At 40.1% G+C, this 13,917-nt stretch overlaps 2 protein-coding genes across 4 annotated transcripts in view; both read right to left on the bottom strand.

Moving 5' to 3' along the window:
- Positions 1-7,745, bottom strand: part of LOC311055302 (protein SCO1 homolog, mitochondrial-like) — a 59,188-nt gene extending 51,443 nt beyond the window's left edge. Inside the window, exons 1-7 of one of the 3 annotated variants that reach the window (XM_084071434.1) lie at positions 7,507-7,745; positions 6,710-6,853; positions 5,476-5,566; positions 4,615-4,812; positions 3,487-3,579; positions 2,620-2,735; positions 317-1,697 (exon numbers count right to left, since the gene is read on the bottom strand). In XM_084071434.1, the coding sequence (XP_083927560.1) occupies positions 1,563-1,697; positions 2,620-2,735; positions 3,487-3,579; positions 4,615-4,812; positions 5,476-5,566; positions 6,710-6,853; positions 7,507-7,641 (912 nt within the window). In that variant the 5' untranslated portion in view covers positions 7,642-7,745 and the 3' untranslated portion in view covers positions 317-1,562. Of the gene's footprint in view, positions 1-316; positions 1,698-2,619; positions 2,736-3,486; positions 3,580-4,614; positions 4,813-5,475; positions 5,567-6,709; positions 6,857-7,506 lie in introns of all 3 variants that reach the window. The other 2 variants (XM_084071432.1, XM_084071433.1) reach the window with 2 other exon arrangements.
- A 976-nt stretch (positions 7,746-8,721) lies between these two features.
- tmem220 (transmembrane protein 220) lies at positions 8,722-11,786 on the bottom strand. The gene is made up of 6 exons (XM_084071364.1): positions 11,631-11,786; positions 11,519-11,548; positions 11,376-11,436; positions 10,666-10,789; positions 9,692-9,751; positions 8,722-9,203 (listed from the first exon to the last, which is right to left on the bottom strand). Exons 1-6 carry the CDS (start codon positions 11,748-11,750, stop codon positions 9,071-9,073), a joined length of 528 nt encoding a protein of 175 aa, XP_083927490.1. The 5' UTR covers positions 11,751-11,786; the 3' UTR covers positions 8,722-9,070.
- Between the last annotated feature and the right edge of the window lie 2,131 nt (positions 11,787-13,917).

Here is a 13,917-nt window from a genome sequence, read left to right as displayed (position 1 = left end):
TTTCTTTTAAACCATCCACCTTGTACATGTTAAATCTACTGCAACATTGCTACTTTTAACCATATTGTCAATATCTGCTTTTCTTTTTCTTCATCCCTTTCTTAAAACTATAAATGATGGAGCTTGTCAAAAAATAATGTCACCCACTATTACTCCTGTAACCAGTGATGTGACAATAAAGTTGATTTGAGGTATAGTATCCTTCATAGAAATACATTGTTCTTATAAAAGGATTGGTCAGATCAGGGTCTAATGCACTGGGTGGAGTGACCGTTTTATTATTTTAAGTCAATCAATACTGTATTAGATGTTTTACATCAGGAGTGCTACAGCAAACTGCTTTCATATTCAGATGTCCACACAGACGGCCAGGCTGCCAGAACCAATAAAGATTTATGCTCCTGTTCGCACCCAAGCTTAACTATATATATATATATTTTTTAAACATCCAAAACCATCAACAATTTCCAAACCAAAATCATTTTAATTTTGCAGCTTAAATCAGCTTGTAAAAAATAATTTGGGAAGTTAACTTCCCAACTAAATCCTCAGTGTAAATGTATCCATTGGTTAACTCCCTGACAGTATACAAATGTAATCAAATGGACCCTGACGGATCCAAATTGGCTACACTTGTACAAACTCAGTTAAAGGACAACTTCACACATTTTCAACCCATCTTCATATAATTGGTCCTCACTAACTCAATAGAATATGGTAAAATATTTGTCTACTTGGTCTGTGTCTCGGAGGAGGGCTGTGATCAGTTCAGAAACCCACCTACCAGTGACATCATCGATGGGGAATCCAAGCTAATAGAAACTGCAGGCTTCATATTCCTAAGTTAGTATGCTATGATGGAATCCATTGTTCTTGCGTTCCTAAAATATATTTTTTTAAACCCTGTCTAACGATGATGTCACTGGTAGAAATGTTTCTGAACTGTCCACAGCCCTACTCTGAGACACAGGCCGAGTAGAAATAAATGATACCATTATCATGAGCATTAGTGAGGACCAATTATATGAAGATAGGTTGAAAATGGGTGTAGAAAATGGGTGTAGTCGCCCTTTAAATGAACACTGAGGATTTGAGTGTGTAATGGGTCATTCCCAAACATTTTTTTTGTGTGTACCACAAAAATACAAGTACATACTCGTTCAGTGCATTGACTGCTAACCAAAGTCCAATAATAAACACACGTTCAACCTTCTGGGGTTAATCTTTCTTACGCAAACAAAATCTTATAAAGAGGTTCTTTTAACTGTACATCACATCAAATCAACCAATCGTGTATCACAGAAACGATGATCTTGTGTACCACATGGTTATGACGTTTGTTCTGCACATGGGCCTTTTGTGGAAATCAGATGTGGGCAAGTTGACTGCAGACATCTTCACTTATTCATAATAAATGCAGAAAGGGATGCCAAGTTAAAATGGCAGCGCTGAAGTCTGTTCAATTCCCTTGAAGAAGAGCACACGCAAGTGTTGACAGAAGACATGGCTCTCTCCGTTAAAAGTCCTTCACTGACCGGCTCGTGGCAGTGCAGTGCAGGCGCTTACTTCGCCTTCTTGTATTTCCTCATATGTGCTGCTATGGAACTGCTGATCTCGCCGCTTTTTTTGTTCTGTCCGAAATACTCCACAAACTCTCCATCAGGGCCCACAAGGTACATGATGATCGTGTGATCCACCTGAAGATGAGCAAAAAAGAGGGAGATTAATGCTTTATTTATATATGTTGTTGTGCTGTAAATAGCTGATCTACAAGCTCACAATGTTTTCCTTTATGCTACTGTATTTACAGACATGCACTGTATAACCACCATGTATTTTATGTCTGTGTAATCTATGTCTTCAACTGAACATTAGATATCACAAGTACTTAAGACTAGAAATAATGAATTGGGGACACATACAAAATCCCTCATATGTTTAATAATATATAGACTGCCCCACACACTTACATATCGTTCGGGTCGGGCAGAAACCTCTTATCTCCATATTTTAAGAACCTTTTGTGTTTTTTTTCGTAAATTAACGCCCTACTTGATCATACTACAGCGTCACACAAAAGCATCAAAAGAAGCAGATCTGCAAGCTCGAATTTTGAGCTTGTAGATCTGCTACTTTTGTTGCCATTTTTTAATTTGAATCTTTGGACATTATATGAGGTTTCCATCCGACAGAGACGATACGAAGCTGAAATGACAAGCAACTGAAAATATTAAAAGGGATATTTCACTTTAAAAAAAGTGATATTGTCCCTCTAATACGTGAGGAGACTCACTAAACAATGATCGTGTTTATATACAGTAAGCTTACAATCCATATCACAATTCATATGCACTCCTGTAACTTTAACCAGCAAAAATAAATGCATAAATACATTTTAAATCGTTTTAATTAATTATTAAATGTAGCAGCCCTTGTGTCGGTAGGTGATACCATCTAATATCTACAAGTATAATAAATAGCAAGTCTACAAGCTCACAAGGTGTCGCGTTGTGAGCTTGTAGATCAGCCATTTTCTTTTTTTAATATAATTTTGCAAATATAAAATAGCCCAAAATAGGAACGCTAGATTGAGAGTGAAAGTAAAAGCAGACGACTCACAATGTAGTCGTTGTCCTCGTCCTTTGGTCCTTGACTGTAATACACTCTGTAAGCTCTGGAGACCTGATCCACCTGAGCCTGGGACCCTGTCAGGCCTATGAGCTTTGGGGAAAATTCTTGGGGGGGGGGGGGGGGGGGACAACAGAGGTATGTGTTAAGACTCAAAGCTGCTGAACGAATACATAGAAATGTATCAGTGTTAACTGAATGCATGTCCCTTCTGTGTATCTGATGCAACGGTAAATACAGTGACGTTTCATGTGCACTGGAATCTGGATTGCACAATTCATGCTGCTCTACCTGTGTGTGTGTGTGTGTGTGTGTGTGTGTGTGTGTGTGTGTGTGTGTGTTTATATGAAAGGAAACCATGAAAGGCACCAACTTGCTCATCAGGAGCAATTAGTGAGAGGTGTGAGATGCTGAGCATGATAGATATTGTCACTGTTGGGCAGAAAACTTGTATGTCCAAAACCATTACTTTTCAGGGAATGTAAAAAAAACCCAGAACCAGATGTTCCAATGGATCCAATGTAGTTATTTCGTCACAAGCTCTTGTCCCACAGACAGACTTAAGCACTTTCCATCTAACGTCCCTATTCTGGGCATGTCATGAAAGACAAAAACATGCCAAAAACATATCCACATCAACAGCACATCCACATGCTCACAATGCATTGCATCGTGACACACTGTGAGCTTGTAGATCTGCTATTTTAGGTACTTTTGTCATACGATTTAGTATAAAATCTAGGGTATTAATTAAAAAGCAAAAAATAAATAAAAAATCTAAAGTAAATATAGACAGACAAGGTTTCTGTCCGACAGTTTATGGGACACTCCCCATTGTGGACGTTCTTATAGCAGTACCTTTTACATAAGCTGCCATAGCTTCTGGTGTGTCCCTGTCTGGGTCGATGGTGATAAGAACAGGCGTTAGGTCAGGCAGAGACTTGATTCTGTCTGTGGTAAAGAGAGGAAAAACACAAGAACAGGACATTTTGATGAAATGGTGGAACATTTAATTGACCTTAACAACATTAACTCTGGAATCCCTATTTTGGGCAAATCTTGCCAAATGTGTATTCTGCATTATTAAAACTAGCGAGAAATTGCTAAACAAATCGTGAGAGAAGCTGATCTGACATCTTTCGCTATTCTTGGCTATTTTCGCTATTCTTGGCTATTTTCGCTATTCTTTACAGTGAAGTAAAGAATAGCCTAATATAGAGCTTAACCCATTAAAAGCTGAGGCCGGTTCTACAAATGCCGTCTAAATCAGTAGTTCTCAAACTTTGTCATGCCACAAGGAGCCCAAAGATTACATGTATTTGGCCACGGACCTCCCACCCCCCCCCCCCCCCCAAGAAGAGAAGATTTGTGTAAATAAATATGATTCAAAATATTTCAAAAACAATGGCAGGAGCTTGTACATCTATTTTTGAACAGTCAACGCTAAAATCTAAAATGACACAGATGCTTTGCCGATTTTAATGGGTTAAGTGACTGTGTCCACAAAAGGCATTTTTTGAGCTGCCAGCTCCCTTCTGCCATGCATTTCTAAGGTAAAGCTGCGCTGGAGCGCTCCTCTACCTATAGCGCAGAGCATCACGTTTCAGCGCGCTCTGCATCCTATCCTATGTTTTTCCGATGCTCAGGGAGAAAATAGTTCAACTTTTGGGAGAGGAGCGCCACTCATCAAAGTCACTTTCCTATGTGGAGCGTTGGAGAGACACGTCCACTATCACTGAGCAGAGCTGCATGTATAGCCATGACATACAGTGCTCTGCTGCTCAAAAAACATTTTCTGTGGACACTACGTTACGCTCTGCATTGTTAAAGATATCGTTGCTGTCGGGCTATCTCCAACTTTTCGTGTTTTTTCATAAATTAACGCCCTACTTGATCATACTACAGCGTCCCACGAAAGCATCAAAAGAATGAATAGGAATCCTGAAAATGTACAGTTTTGGACATATATGCGATATATCACGTTACCTATTTCATCCACCACTTCGATCATTTTCTCTATCTCGTCTGGGCAGATGTCCGGGCAGTGAGTGAATCCAAAATATATCAGGACCCACTGGCCAAAGTAGTCTTCACTCTTTTGGGGTTTATTGTCTTGATCGACAAGGGAGAATGGACCCCCAAGCAACGGCTTTCCCAATGACTTGGTCCTCTCTTTCTCAATCACTGCAAAACAAAAAACACAATCATTACTCGTTACTCGTTACTGGTTTCATTAAAGAGTAAAATTCTTCTAAATGTTTTAGCTTGGATTATTCAAGGTAGGTATTCAAGGTATTCAAGCAAGTAATCACTGAAATTGGCAGTAAACAGAAAATATATTTGCAGGAGGATACCAATTTCACCAATCCAAACCAAGATATAACTCATACAGGATAAACACGTGAAAATGGAAGTGATTAAACAAAAAATACAATATTGTAACTGGAACACTATAATTCATGCTGATGAATTATTAGTTTTGTGGGGGTTCCCCTGATTGGATGAAATTGGTATCCCAATCTGAAAATGTATTTCCTGTTTGCTAAAGAGCTTGAGAAAAGGGCTTGTTACAGTTACTGAATATAGCTCTATACAGAGTATAGAACTATTTATACTATTTTAACAAAAAAACATACCCCTTCAAACCCTATTAAAAAAAATCTAAAAGAGACGATCTACAAGCTCACAACACATTGTGACGTGTTGTGTGAGCTTGTAGATTTGCTATTTTTGCCTAGTACAATGACATGTCCAAAATATGGATGGGTTAAAGTGTTTAACACATCTTTAATCACTGCTATGATCTAACTAATCGATCAGCGATGGCGATAGTTGAAATGCTCTTACGTTCTTCCTTCTCCTTCTTGAAGTACTTCATTCCTCCGAGAAGAGCCCCTCCGATTGCCATCGTCACCGCTAAGGACTTCCATGTGACAGGCTGTGGAAGAGACGACCACATGTGTGGCACAGTTGTTAACAGTCATTATAGTTTTCTATTCTTCATTAGTTTATATTTTTAGTTTTTGTATTTTTTATTCAATTCAGTTAGTTTCCAGAGTGGGTTTGCTGGTTTAGTTTTTATTGTTTAAACACGTTGTTTTGTTTTGCGCTCGGGTGGCGCAGTGGTTAAGTCCCTGCCCACCACCACAAAGGTTGCGAGTTCGAATCCACGTGGTGTATCCGGCTTTGTCGGGCGTCTATGCGAACACAATTGGCCCGTGTTTGGGGGAGGGAAGCCGGTCAGGGAGGGTGATACTGGGCATTGCACGTATTCCTACAGGCTGGGGCGGCACCTGTCAGCAGGGAGTGTTGGGCGGGAGGAGTAGGATGAAGGCTCACCTGCCTCACTGGCAGGTGAGTCAGTAGGATACAACAGCAGTGACGACACACTAATGTCTGTGTGTGGGGAGGAATTAATTGCCATAACTACTAAATTGGGTCAAAAAAGGGGGTTAAACTATTTTGCTAATATTAGTATTGTGTATTAGTTTTGTTTATTTATTATGAGGTAATTTGTCAGTGGCAAGATTTAGGAATATAGTGAAGGTTTAGAATAGCTAAACTAAGGGTGTTGTTAAGCACTCCGTCCCACGTTGTGCCTAACACCCCTTCAGTTTTTCAATGCACATCTCTTATATTCTCTAGACATAACCCTTAAATTCCACAGTCTATAACTAGCACGCAGTCATTGTGAAAACAACATTATAATTCTTCTTCTCAACCTCACCGACCTGAAAAGGCTGCCATCTACATGATTGTATGCAGAAAACCATACTTTACACACGTGTTGATTAAATAAATGGTCAACAAATACCGAAGACTATTTGTTGACTAAGAACTCCTTTAGTCGATGACAGACACCCTTAGACTATGACAGTTTGTCATTAACTTCCTTCAAGAAGAATGTCCTCTTAAAGGATATCAAAGACCAAGTTTAGAAGAAAGCCTGCCTGCTGTGAGGTGAGGTGACACTGACAATACACAGTCAAATCACCTGTGTTCATTTATAATTAACCTGCCTGTGTGTGACATCATGTGACATTCATACACTTGTAACAGTACCTGGAGCTATGGTACCTACCCCCAACCTTTTGGCCCCACGGCCACCACCACCAGGGGGCGGTGGTGGGAGGGAGGAAAACGCTCTTGTTGAGGTTAATTCAGTCAACAACCATCGTGTTGTTGTTGTTGTTGTCGTCGTCCTCAGACAGCAGCCCTCCTTAACCTGCTGGATATGAATGAAACAACGTGGATACAGAGAAGATATAAACCAAGTTATAGACAGACACCATCATCAACATGTCAGCCTCATCCAGGTCCCATCATCATGTGAATGACATAACCCTGATATCATGACAGTCATGGGTGAACTTCAACCTGGTGTTTGCACTTTCTCCCTTTTTGGCCCGTACATCTACATAAACGTTCAGATCTCAAATATAAAGTGCTTACTCCATGGCCATGGATGTTACAATTATGTACGGGCCCTCAGAAGTACCCGTATCTTCCGTATTGTTCAACAAAAAGCATTTGAATCTGATCATAGCCATTTTCACCGTATGCTTTCAACTACATGACCCTATCGGTTGGGAGGTGTATTGCACTCTGATACATTATAACTCTTATGAGAAAATGGCCACCAATCGGATTAAAATGCTTCGTATTGAACAATACGGAAGATACGGATACTTCTGCGGGCCCGAGTATAATTGTAACATCCGTGGCCATGAGGTAAGCACTTTATATTTGAAATGTGAACGTTTATGTAGATGTACGGGCCAGAAATCGAGAACGTGCAAACACTATGTTGAAGTTCATCCATGACGGTCTTTACAGATGACCGTCTTGGATCCATGGCTATGAATGACAGTGACCTACCGGTAGCAGCCAGTGGACTGTCCTCCGTGGCGAAGCGGCACTCATGTGTGTCAGTCTCAGGATTTGTCCATAATAGGGACATCTCGGCAACAGCAGACACGACATGTTGTGAAAAGAAGAGCAAGTCGCAGCCATGCTCTATCTATGCTGCAGCTCTGTTGGTACAGTCCAGTGCACGGACAAGGAAGTGTAATAACAAGTTTACACAACCGTGCCTGCAGACTGGCAGACCTGGAGTCAGATCGTACGATTCAAACAACGTTGTGTCATTCAGGACGCTGCGCCGACTCACCGCTCCCAGAGCTGTTGGTAAATGTCAGTTTAGAGCCCATACCTCGGGAAAAGACAGCCACGCTGTGATTGGGTGGTTGGTTGTTAGGCAACCCTTAACAACTATTAGACCAATATACCAATATTGTCAACATTTATCATTCAATGGTGTACAAAGCACTTTGTTAAACAAAGATTGATTTCGGTTTTTTTTTTACACTACACCAAAAAAAGGAACTTTTCCCCTCCGTGTCAGTGGTTATCTCACAAACGACTGACCAATCACATCGTGACAGTCCCCCCAGACAATGGGGTCCATAACCGGATATCACATGTACCGGTGTCTTCGTTGTTGTCCCTGACTTTTGATTTGTATCAACATACTGACATCTACCGACGTTATACTGTAATGCAACACACAGTTTATGTAAAGACAATCAAGATGCTAAATGTATTGTCACTGCTGGATGATGTATTACCATGGAACATTTTTTATTTTATGTTTTAATACAAAATGTACTCCATTTGACAAAATGAAATAGTTATTCAAATGCCAACAGCATAACCTTTCAACTTTTTGCAACTGCAAACTTCTGCAATTGGATCTTGGTCCCAACAACCTAATCAAGGAAGAAACGTATACAATTCCTACAAGGTGATATCAACATCCACCTGTATAATAATTTGAAGTATTATTGTGCTTAAGATATTTGACCATACTGATAGTGCTGTTGCTTAGTATTAAATAACACATGCACAAAGACATAGGCCTAAGTGCAATTTCAGTGCAGTTAGAACAACAACTTGTTGCCCACAAAATGTCCCTGTTTGTATAATACTATGATTAATGCTGAAAAGGTGTTTATCTACTGTACCAAACTGGCCCCTGTCAAAGTCTTAACCCCCCCCCCCCCCTCGAACTGTCTATTGTACATATTTCTTGTTTTTCATACCAGTAACCTCTAAGCTGATTGTATGACGTTCTGCATAGTAGTGTATATTTGTCTGTTTTCTTAAATGTCATCATGATTTGAGTGCGTGGGGATCTCATTTTAAATAAGCCACTGTGCTTTTATGAGCGATCCAGTTTAGAGGACCTTGTATTGTGAATTGTGCTTCCATGTACTGTTTCCATGTCTTTTCAAAATAAAGTATTCAATCAATCAAAGCATTACAATTGTTGCAGGAATGTTACATGAGCCATTTGAGAGATTCATTTTCAAAGTGCAATAACATCCGTCAGTATTACTTTGACTGGCTTGGTAAACAAGTCTGGAATACACAGTATTAATATCTAAATGGCAGTTTTGCAGTGGGAGGGCCAGTTGGCTCTCAGCTCCTTGTTGATGTAATAGTAAACCCAAGCCACGAAGGGGAACACAGTGATGGCCACAGCAGTTGATACTCTGAGCGTCCCTACAGGACTCCTGGGGAACAGTTGTACAGCAAAAAAGAAAAAGAAAATAAAAAAGATTGTAAATAACATTTCACAGGGTTGGAAGTACATAATAAAATCTGTAGTGTCAATGTATCCATTTGTTACTCAGAGAGTGTACAAATGTAACCAAATGGACCCATAAGGGTCAGAGTTATAAGGTGCATAGTCTTGTGAGATGATTGGAGATCTCCCACTACCATTACGTCTGCTGCCATCTGAATTCCATGTAGGGGCTCAAACTGGGCGGAAACGTAAAACCAAATGGTTTTCAAAGCAGTAGACATATACGTTTGTTAGTGGCGGTTCTTGCCACTGTTCTAGCCCATGCATTGAATTTAGATGTCAACAGACGTGTTGGTAGGCGGAGATCTCAGATTGTTTGGCTATGCGAGACTATAAGGTCCACACACTGCAGCCTACTGAAATAAATGACACATTCAGATAAGAAGCATGTGTGTTGCTGTCATAAAATCATACCCTCCAGAGTGGCGACACAGAAGGAGCCAGATGACTGTCAACATGAGACCAGAAAACTCTCTGGGGAAAATAGTGAACATAGAAAAATCCTCAATGTTAATTTCAAATTACAAAAACTGGTTCCACTTTTCTTTTTTCTTTCTTTTTTAGAAATAAAGATAGGTAACTGCATAACCCAAACCTCTACCAAATAATTATTATGCTTAAGTCTATGCAGGAAACCCACATGGGTGGTGCTCGAACTCAAACGTTGAGAAAACCCATAGGCTTAGAGCAGTGGTTCTCAACCTTTTCAGGTTAAAACCCCCAAAATAATCATATTTGAACTGGGGACCCCCCACCCTGACAAGCACTTGTCTTGGAATTGTAGGAGTTCACAGGCATTACATTCAGTTTGACTCGGTTCCACAGATAAAAAAAAATTGTAAATAGCCGATCTACAAGCTCACAACGTCTCACATTGTGAGATTGTAGATCAGCTATATTCACATTTTTGTCTCTTTCTTATATTATTGGACAATTTGGACAATGTGTAAATGATCATTCACGTCATCTGGGGACCCCCCCAAAATCATGTGGGGACCCGTCCCGACCCCCAGGTTGAGAGCCACTGCCTTAGACTTGAGCATAGTCTCTTGATACAGAATGTCGGCTCACACTATATTCAAATGTGTAGAAATGAGTAGAAAATAAAGCAGATGTCCACCCCAATATACTGCTTCTCTTGCTGAAATGGAAACTGTAAAACATATTTTGAAGATGTTTTAACATATATTATTTTCGTGAACAGAAATGACAAACATGTGACAGCTTCCTTCGAAGACAGAGATACAGACCTTTTGAAGCATTTGAAGTTTCTGGAAGGGTTGTTTGGCTTGAAACTACTTTATAGCATAACAGTGTTGTATTTGCTCTATAACTTTTATTTTTTTAATTCAATGCTGCAAGATCTAAAAAGAAAAAAACGACTTTACCTCCCTTCCTCTTCTTGGAAGATGTTTGTAATCCGCTCTTTGTAAAGTGTCCATCCAAACATGCCAACAACTGCACTCGAAATTATCAAATGGAGGTCAGCAAAACTCCTCCATGTCAATGATTCTGGTGTATAATGAAAACAGAATGAAATCAAATCAACTATACAGTATATCATATTATTATAACACCTACAATGTTCATCACCTATTAACCATATGAACCCTAGCATCCCTATATTCTGGGGGGGAACATTTGTCGGGGGAAAAACATGGGCGAAGAGGGAAAAAGGAGCGACCCCCAAGTATAAAGTATTGATTGATTGAGCACTTTATTGAAAATGAATTCAAAAGGATAAACACAAGAAAGCCTGTAGGCTTGTTTCCATTGTGGTCCTTTAAGTATAGTGGTTAATCACATAGAACTTATAAATGCTTTAATTGTTTAGGCACTAAATTATAATTATTAATAGTTTTTAAAGACATTGTTGACCCTTACTAAGCTGTAGAATATAGCCACAAGATGACAGTATAATGCTAAAAAGTTAAATGGCTCAATAACAACATGAATACATAGCCAGGACATACAGCTATAAGTTAGCAAACTGTATGAGCATGTTTGTATAGTGGCCTGGTCTTTTAACATAATTCCTAACAAGCCCATGGAGATCTAATTTACTTAAAGTCAAATGTATTTAATATCCTCACCTCACCTGTCACGTGAGGGTTGATGCCAATACATAAACACAGGATTGCAGGAACAGCATATCCAACCTATAACACAACATGTATATCACTACTAAACCAATGAATCTGTAAGTAATAATGACAAAGAAATGAGGTGACTGTATCTTACCATCCACCACCCTGCATCGGGGTCATTGATCTAAAAGTAAATCACAGATGTTTAGTTATGATATGTTGTTATGTATGGACTTATAACTTTGATCAAAGACAACACAGCTCACCTGCACATACGTTGCTAAAGCGAAGAAGAAAGACATGCAAATATTGCAGCCTTTCCACAACAGAAAATGGTATGTTTTGGTGTGATCCTGATCCTCCTTATGGTCGCTAATATGATCCATTGTGGCACACGCGACGTGCGGGACAACTTTAAGATAACCAACTTCAGACAAGGCTATGTTAATAAAGGAAGGACAGATTCGTCACTTTCCTGGCTGTCAGATAAGCACAGGGCAGATTCGCCAGGCTTTGGGGGTCAAACTGGAAACGCTATATACTTTAATTATTGCGACCTTTGTCAAATGATTGCTTCGGGAAAATTTAAGAAAAACAGATCACACATTGTTTTCTGGCCATATAATACTCTCAAATACATTCTACGTCTGGAATAGCTATCTTGAAATACAAAGATTGGTGAAAGTTTATACAACAGTTTCCGTAGTGTAGTGGTTATCACGTTCGCCTCACACGCGAAAGGTCCCCGGTTCGAAACCGGGCGGAAACACTTTTTTTTTTTTTTCAAAAACAATTTATTTGATATGTTTATTCATTTCTTTTATCTTGAACAGCTGTTGTGGTTAAACGTGAAATTCATAGAGTTATAATCAATACATCGGTTAAATGTGAATATTTAATATTTATTCAGCACAACCAAGCTGTCCTGACTCCTCCCCCCGCCGTCCTGCTTCGGCGGTTGCCATAACAACCAATTTAACCATTCGCAGCGCGAGGCGAGGAGGCGGCCCGACCATAGGGCATACCTCTATGCCATAGAGACACACGGGCGGAAACGGAAGGCCTACAAATTCACGCCCACTTTTGAGACAGCGCTGCTACTCGGGGTCCGTTACAACGATGAACTGCAGCTCTCAATGCAATCTTTATGAGAGGCATTGTAAAATACCGTCATTTCATTGGTTAACTACTGAGGCTGTAGCGACTTTTTTGGTGTTCTAATAAAGTGTCCCATTTGTTTGATTTGTCCTTTTTAATGTCCCATATCTGTCATCTCGATATACTACCCACAATATACTATAATATACTCCATCAGTATGTCAAAACCGCTAGCATCGGAGATCTAGACTTTAAGTGGTCGCATGGTATATACGTCACGGACGCATCCCTTGAGGTTTTCAATACCCAGAAAACTGGCGAAAGTGGACGTTTTCAATATGTTTTGGTCATTATCTCTGGAACAGAAGGTCCAATCTGCTCAGTTCAAAGCTTGTTGGGTGCGTGACGTTGAGGACATTAAGCACGCAATGACACATTTTCGGGTTATTTGTTTTTTTTTAGGGGAGGCGAGATCTTAGTTGGGCAGGCGACCGCCTGTCCTGCCTCTACAGTGTACACCACTGGTCGGCGCTCGGCGCTCGTAAAGACAGTGATGTCACTGAAATGCGACAACTTGTCTGTCTGCCGTCTACCCTCTGCTGTGTTAACATTATGGGTAACTCGTTAAAGTGGCAAATTAAATGTGAAACACATCAACTATTAAGAAAACAAGAAGATATGTTGACAAAGACACTCCATACATTTGGAAACATATTTTTATTTAAATCAATATCGTCTCCAGTTAATGCAGGATCATTTTAAAAGTAGGCTAATTCTCATATCCTCTCATAGGGAATGCATTGAGAGCTGCAGTTCGTCGTTCTAACGGACCTCGAGTAGCGGCGCTATCTCAAAAGTGGGCGTGAATTTGTAGGCCTTCCGTTTCCGCCCGTGTGTCTCTATAGGCATAGATATATCTATGGCCATAGGGGCCCGACGCGTCCCCCGGGCTATGGGGTCTAGACAGCCTGCGCATGTGCGTGACCGTGCGAACCATTAATATAACGGTGCGAACACAGCAGATCTACGAGCTCATGCCTCACAGTCAGAGACTAGAGCTTGTAGATCTACGCTATGTTCGACGCCGGTCAGCTGATAGCGGCTCTGGGCTCTGCAAGCTGCTGTTTCTACCTATACCAGATACCACTGCTAGCAAAACTGGCTTTGGTATTGTTTAGGTTATTATTTGTTAATATAATGCGTGTGGTATATTATTATAACCCCCCCCCCCCCCGGTAGTCTCTTCATAACAATGAAATACAATAAAACAATGAAATAAAATAAAACAAGACAGGGCCACAGGAGGGTGGAAGAAGCTAGGAAGAGAGGTTGCCTCTCTCTAGTACAGCAGTAGACAGTGGTGGTGTAAAGTAACTAAGTACATTTACTCAAGTACTGTACAAGTACTGTACTTTTACAATTTTGAGGTATTTGTACTTTACTTGAGTATTTCCA

This window comes from Gymnoscopelus microlampas, assembly GCF_963454915.1.
Source record: "Gymnoscopelus microlampas genome assembly, chromosome: 11".
Classification (NCBI taxonomy): Eukaryota; Metazoa; Chordata; class Actinopteri; order Myctophiformes; family Myctophidae; genus Gymnoscopelus; species Gymnoscopelus microlampas.
Note: the sequence above shows the minus strand (reverse complement) of the source record. Positions and strands in the feature narration are given on the sequence as shown.

Excerpts from the sequence above, each read along its gene's own strand:
- tmem220 (XM_084071364.1), bottom strand. The coding sequence starts at position 11,750 with ATGGATCATATTAGCGACCATAAGGAGGATCAGGATCACACCAAAACA. Across the intron at positions 11,437-11,518 it reads CCGATGCAGGGTGGTGGATG|GTTGGATATGCTGTTCCTGC; the intron begins GTAAGATACAGT and ends GTTGTGTTATAG. Across the intron at positions 9,752-10,665 it reads TTCCAAGAAGAGGAAGGGAG|AGAGTTTTCTGGTCTCATGT; the intron begins GTAAAGTCGTTT and ends TATTTTCCCCAG.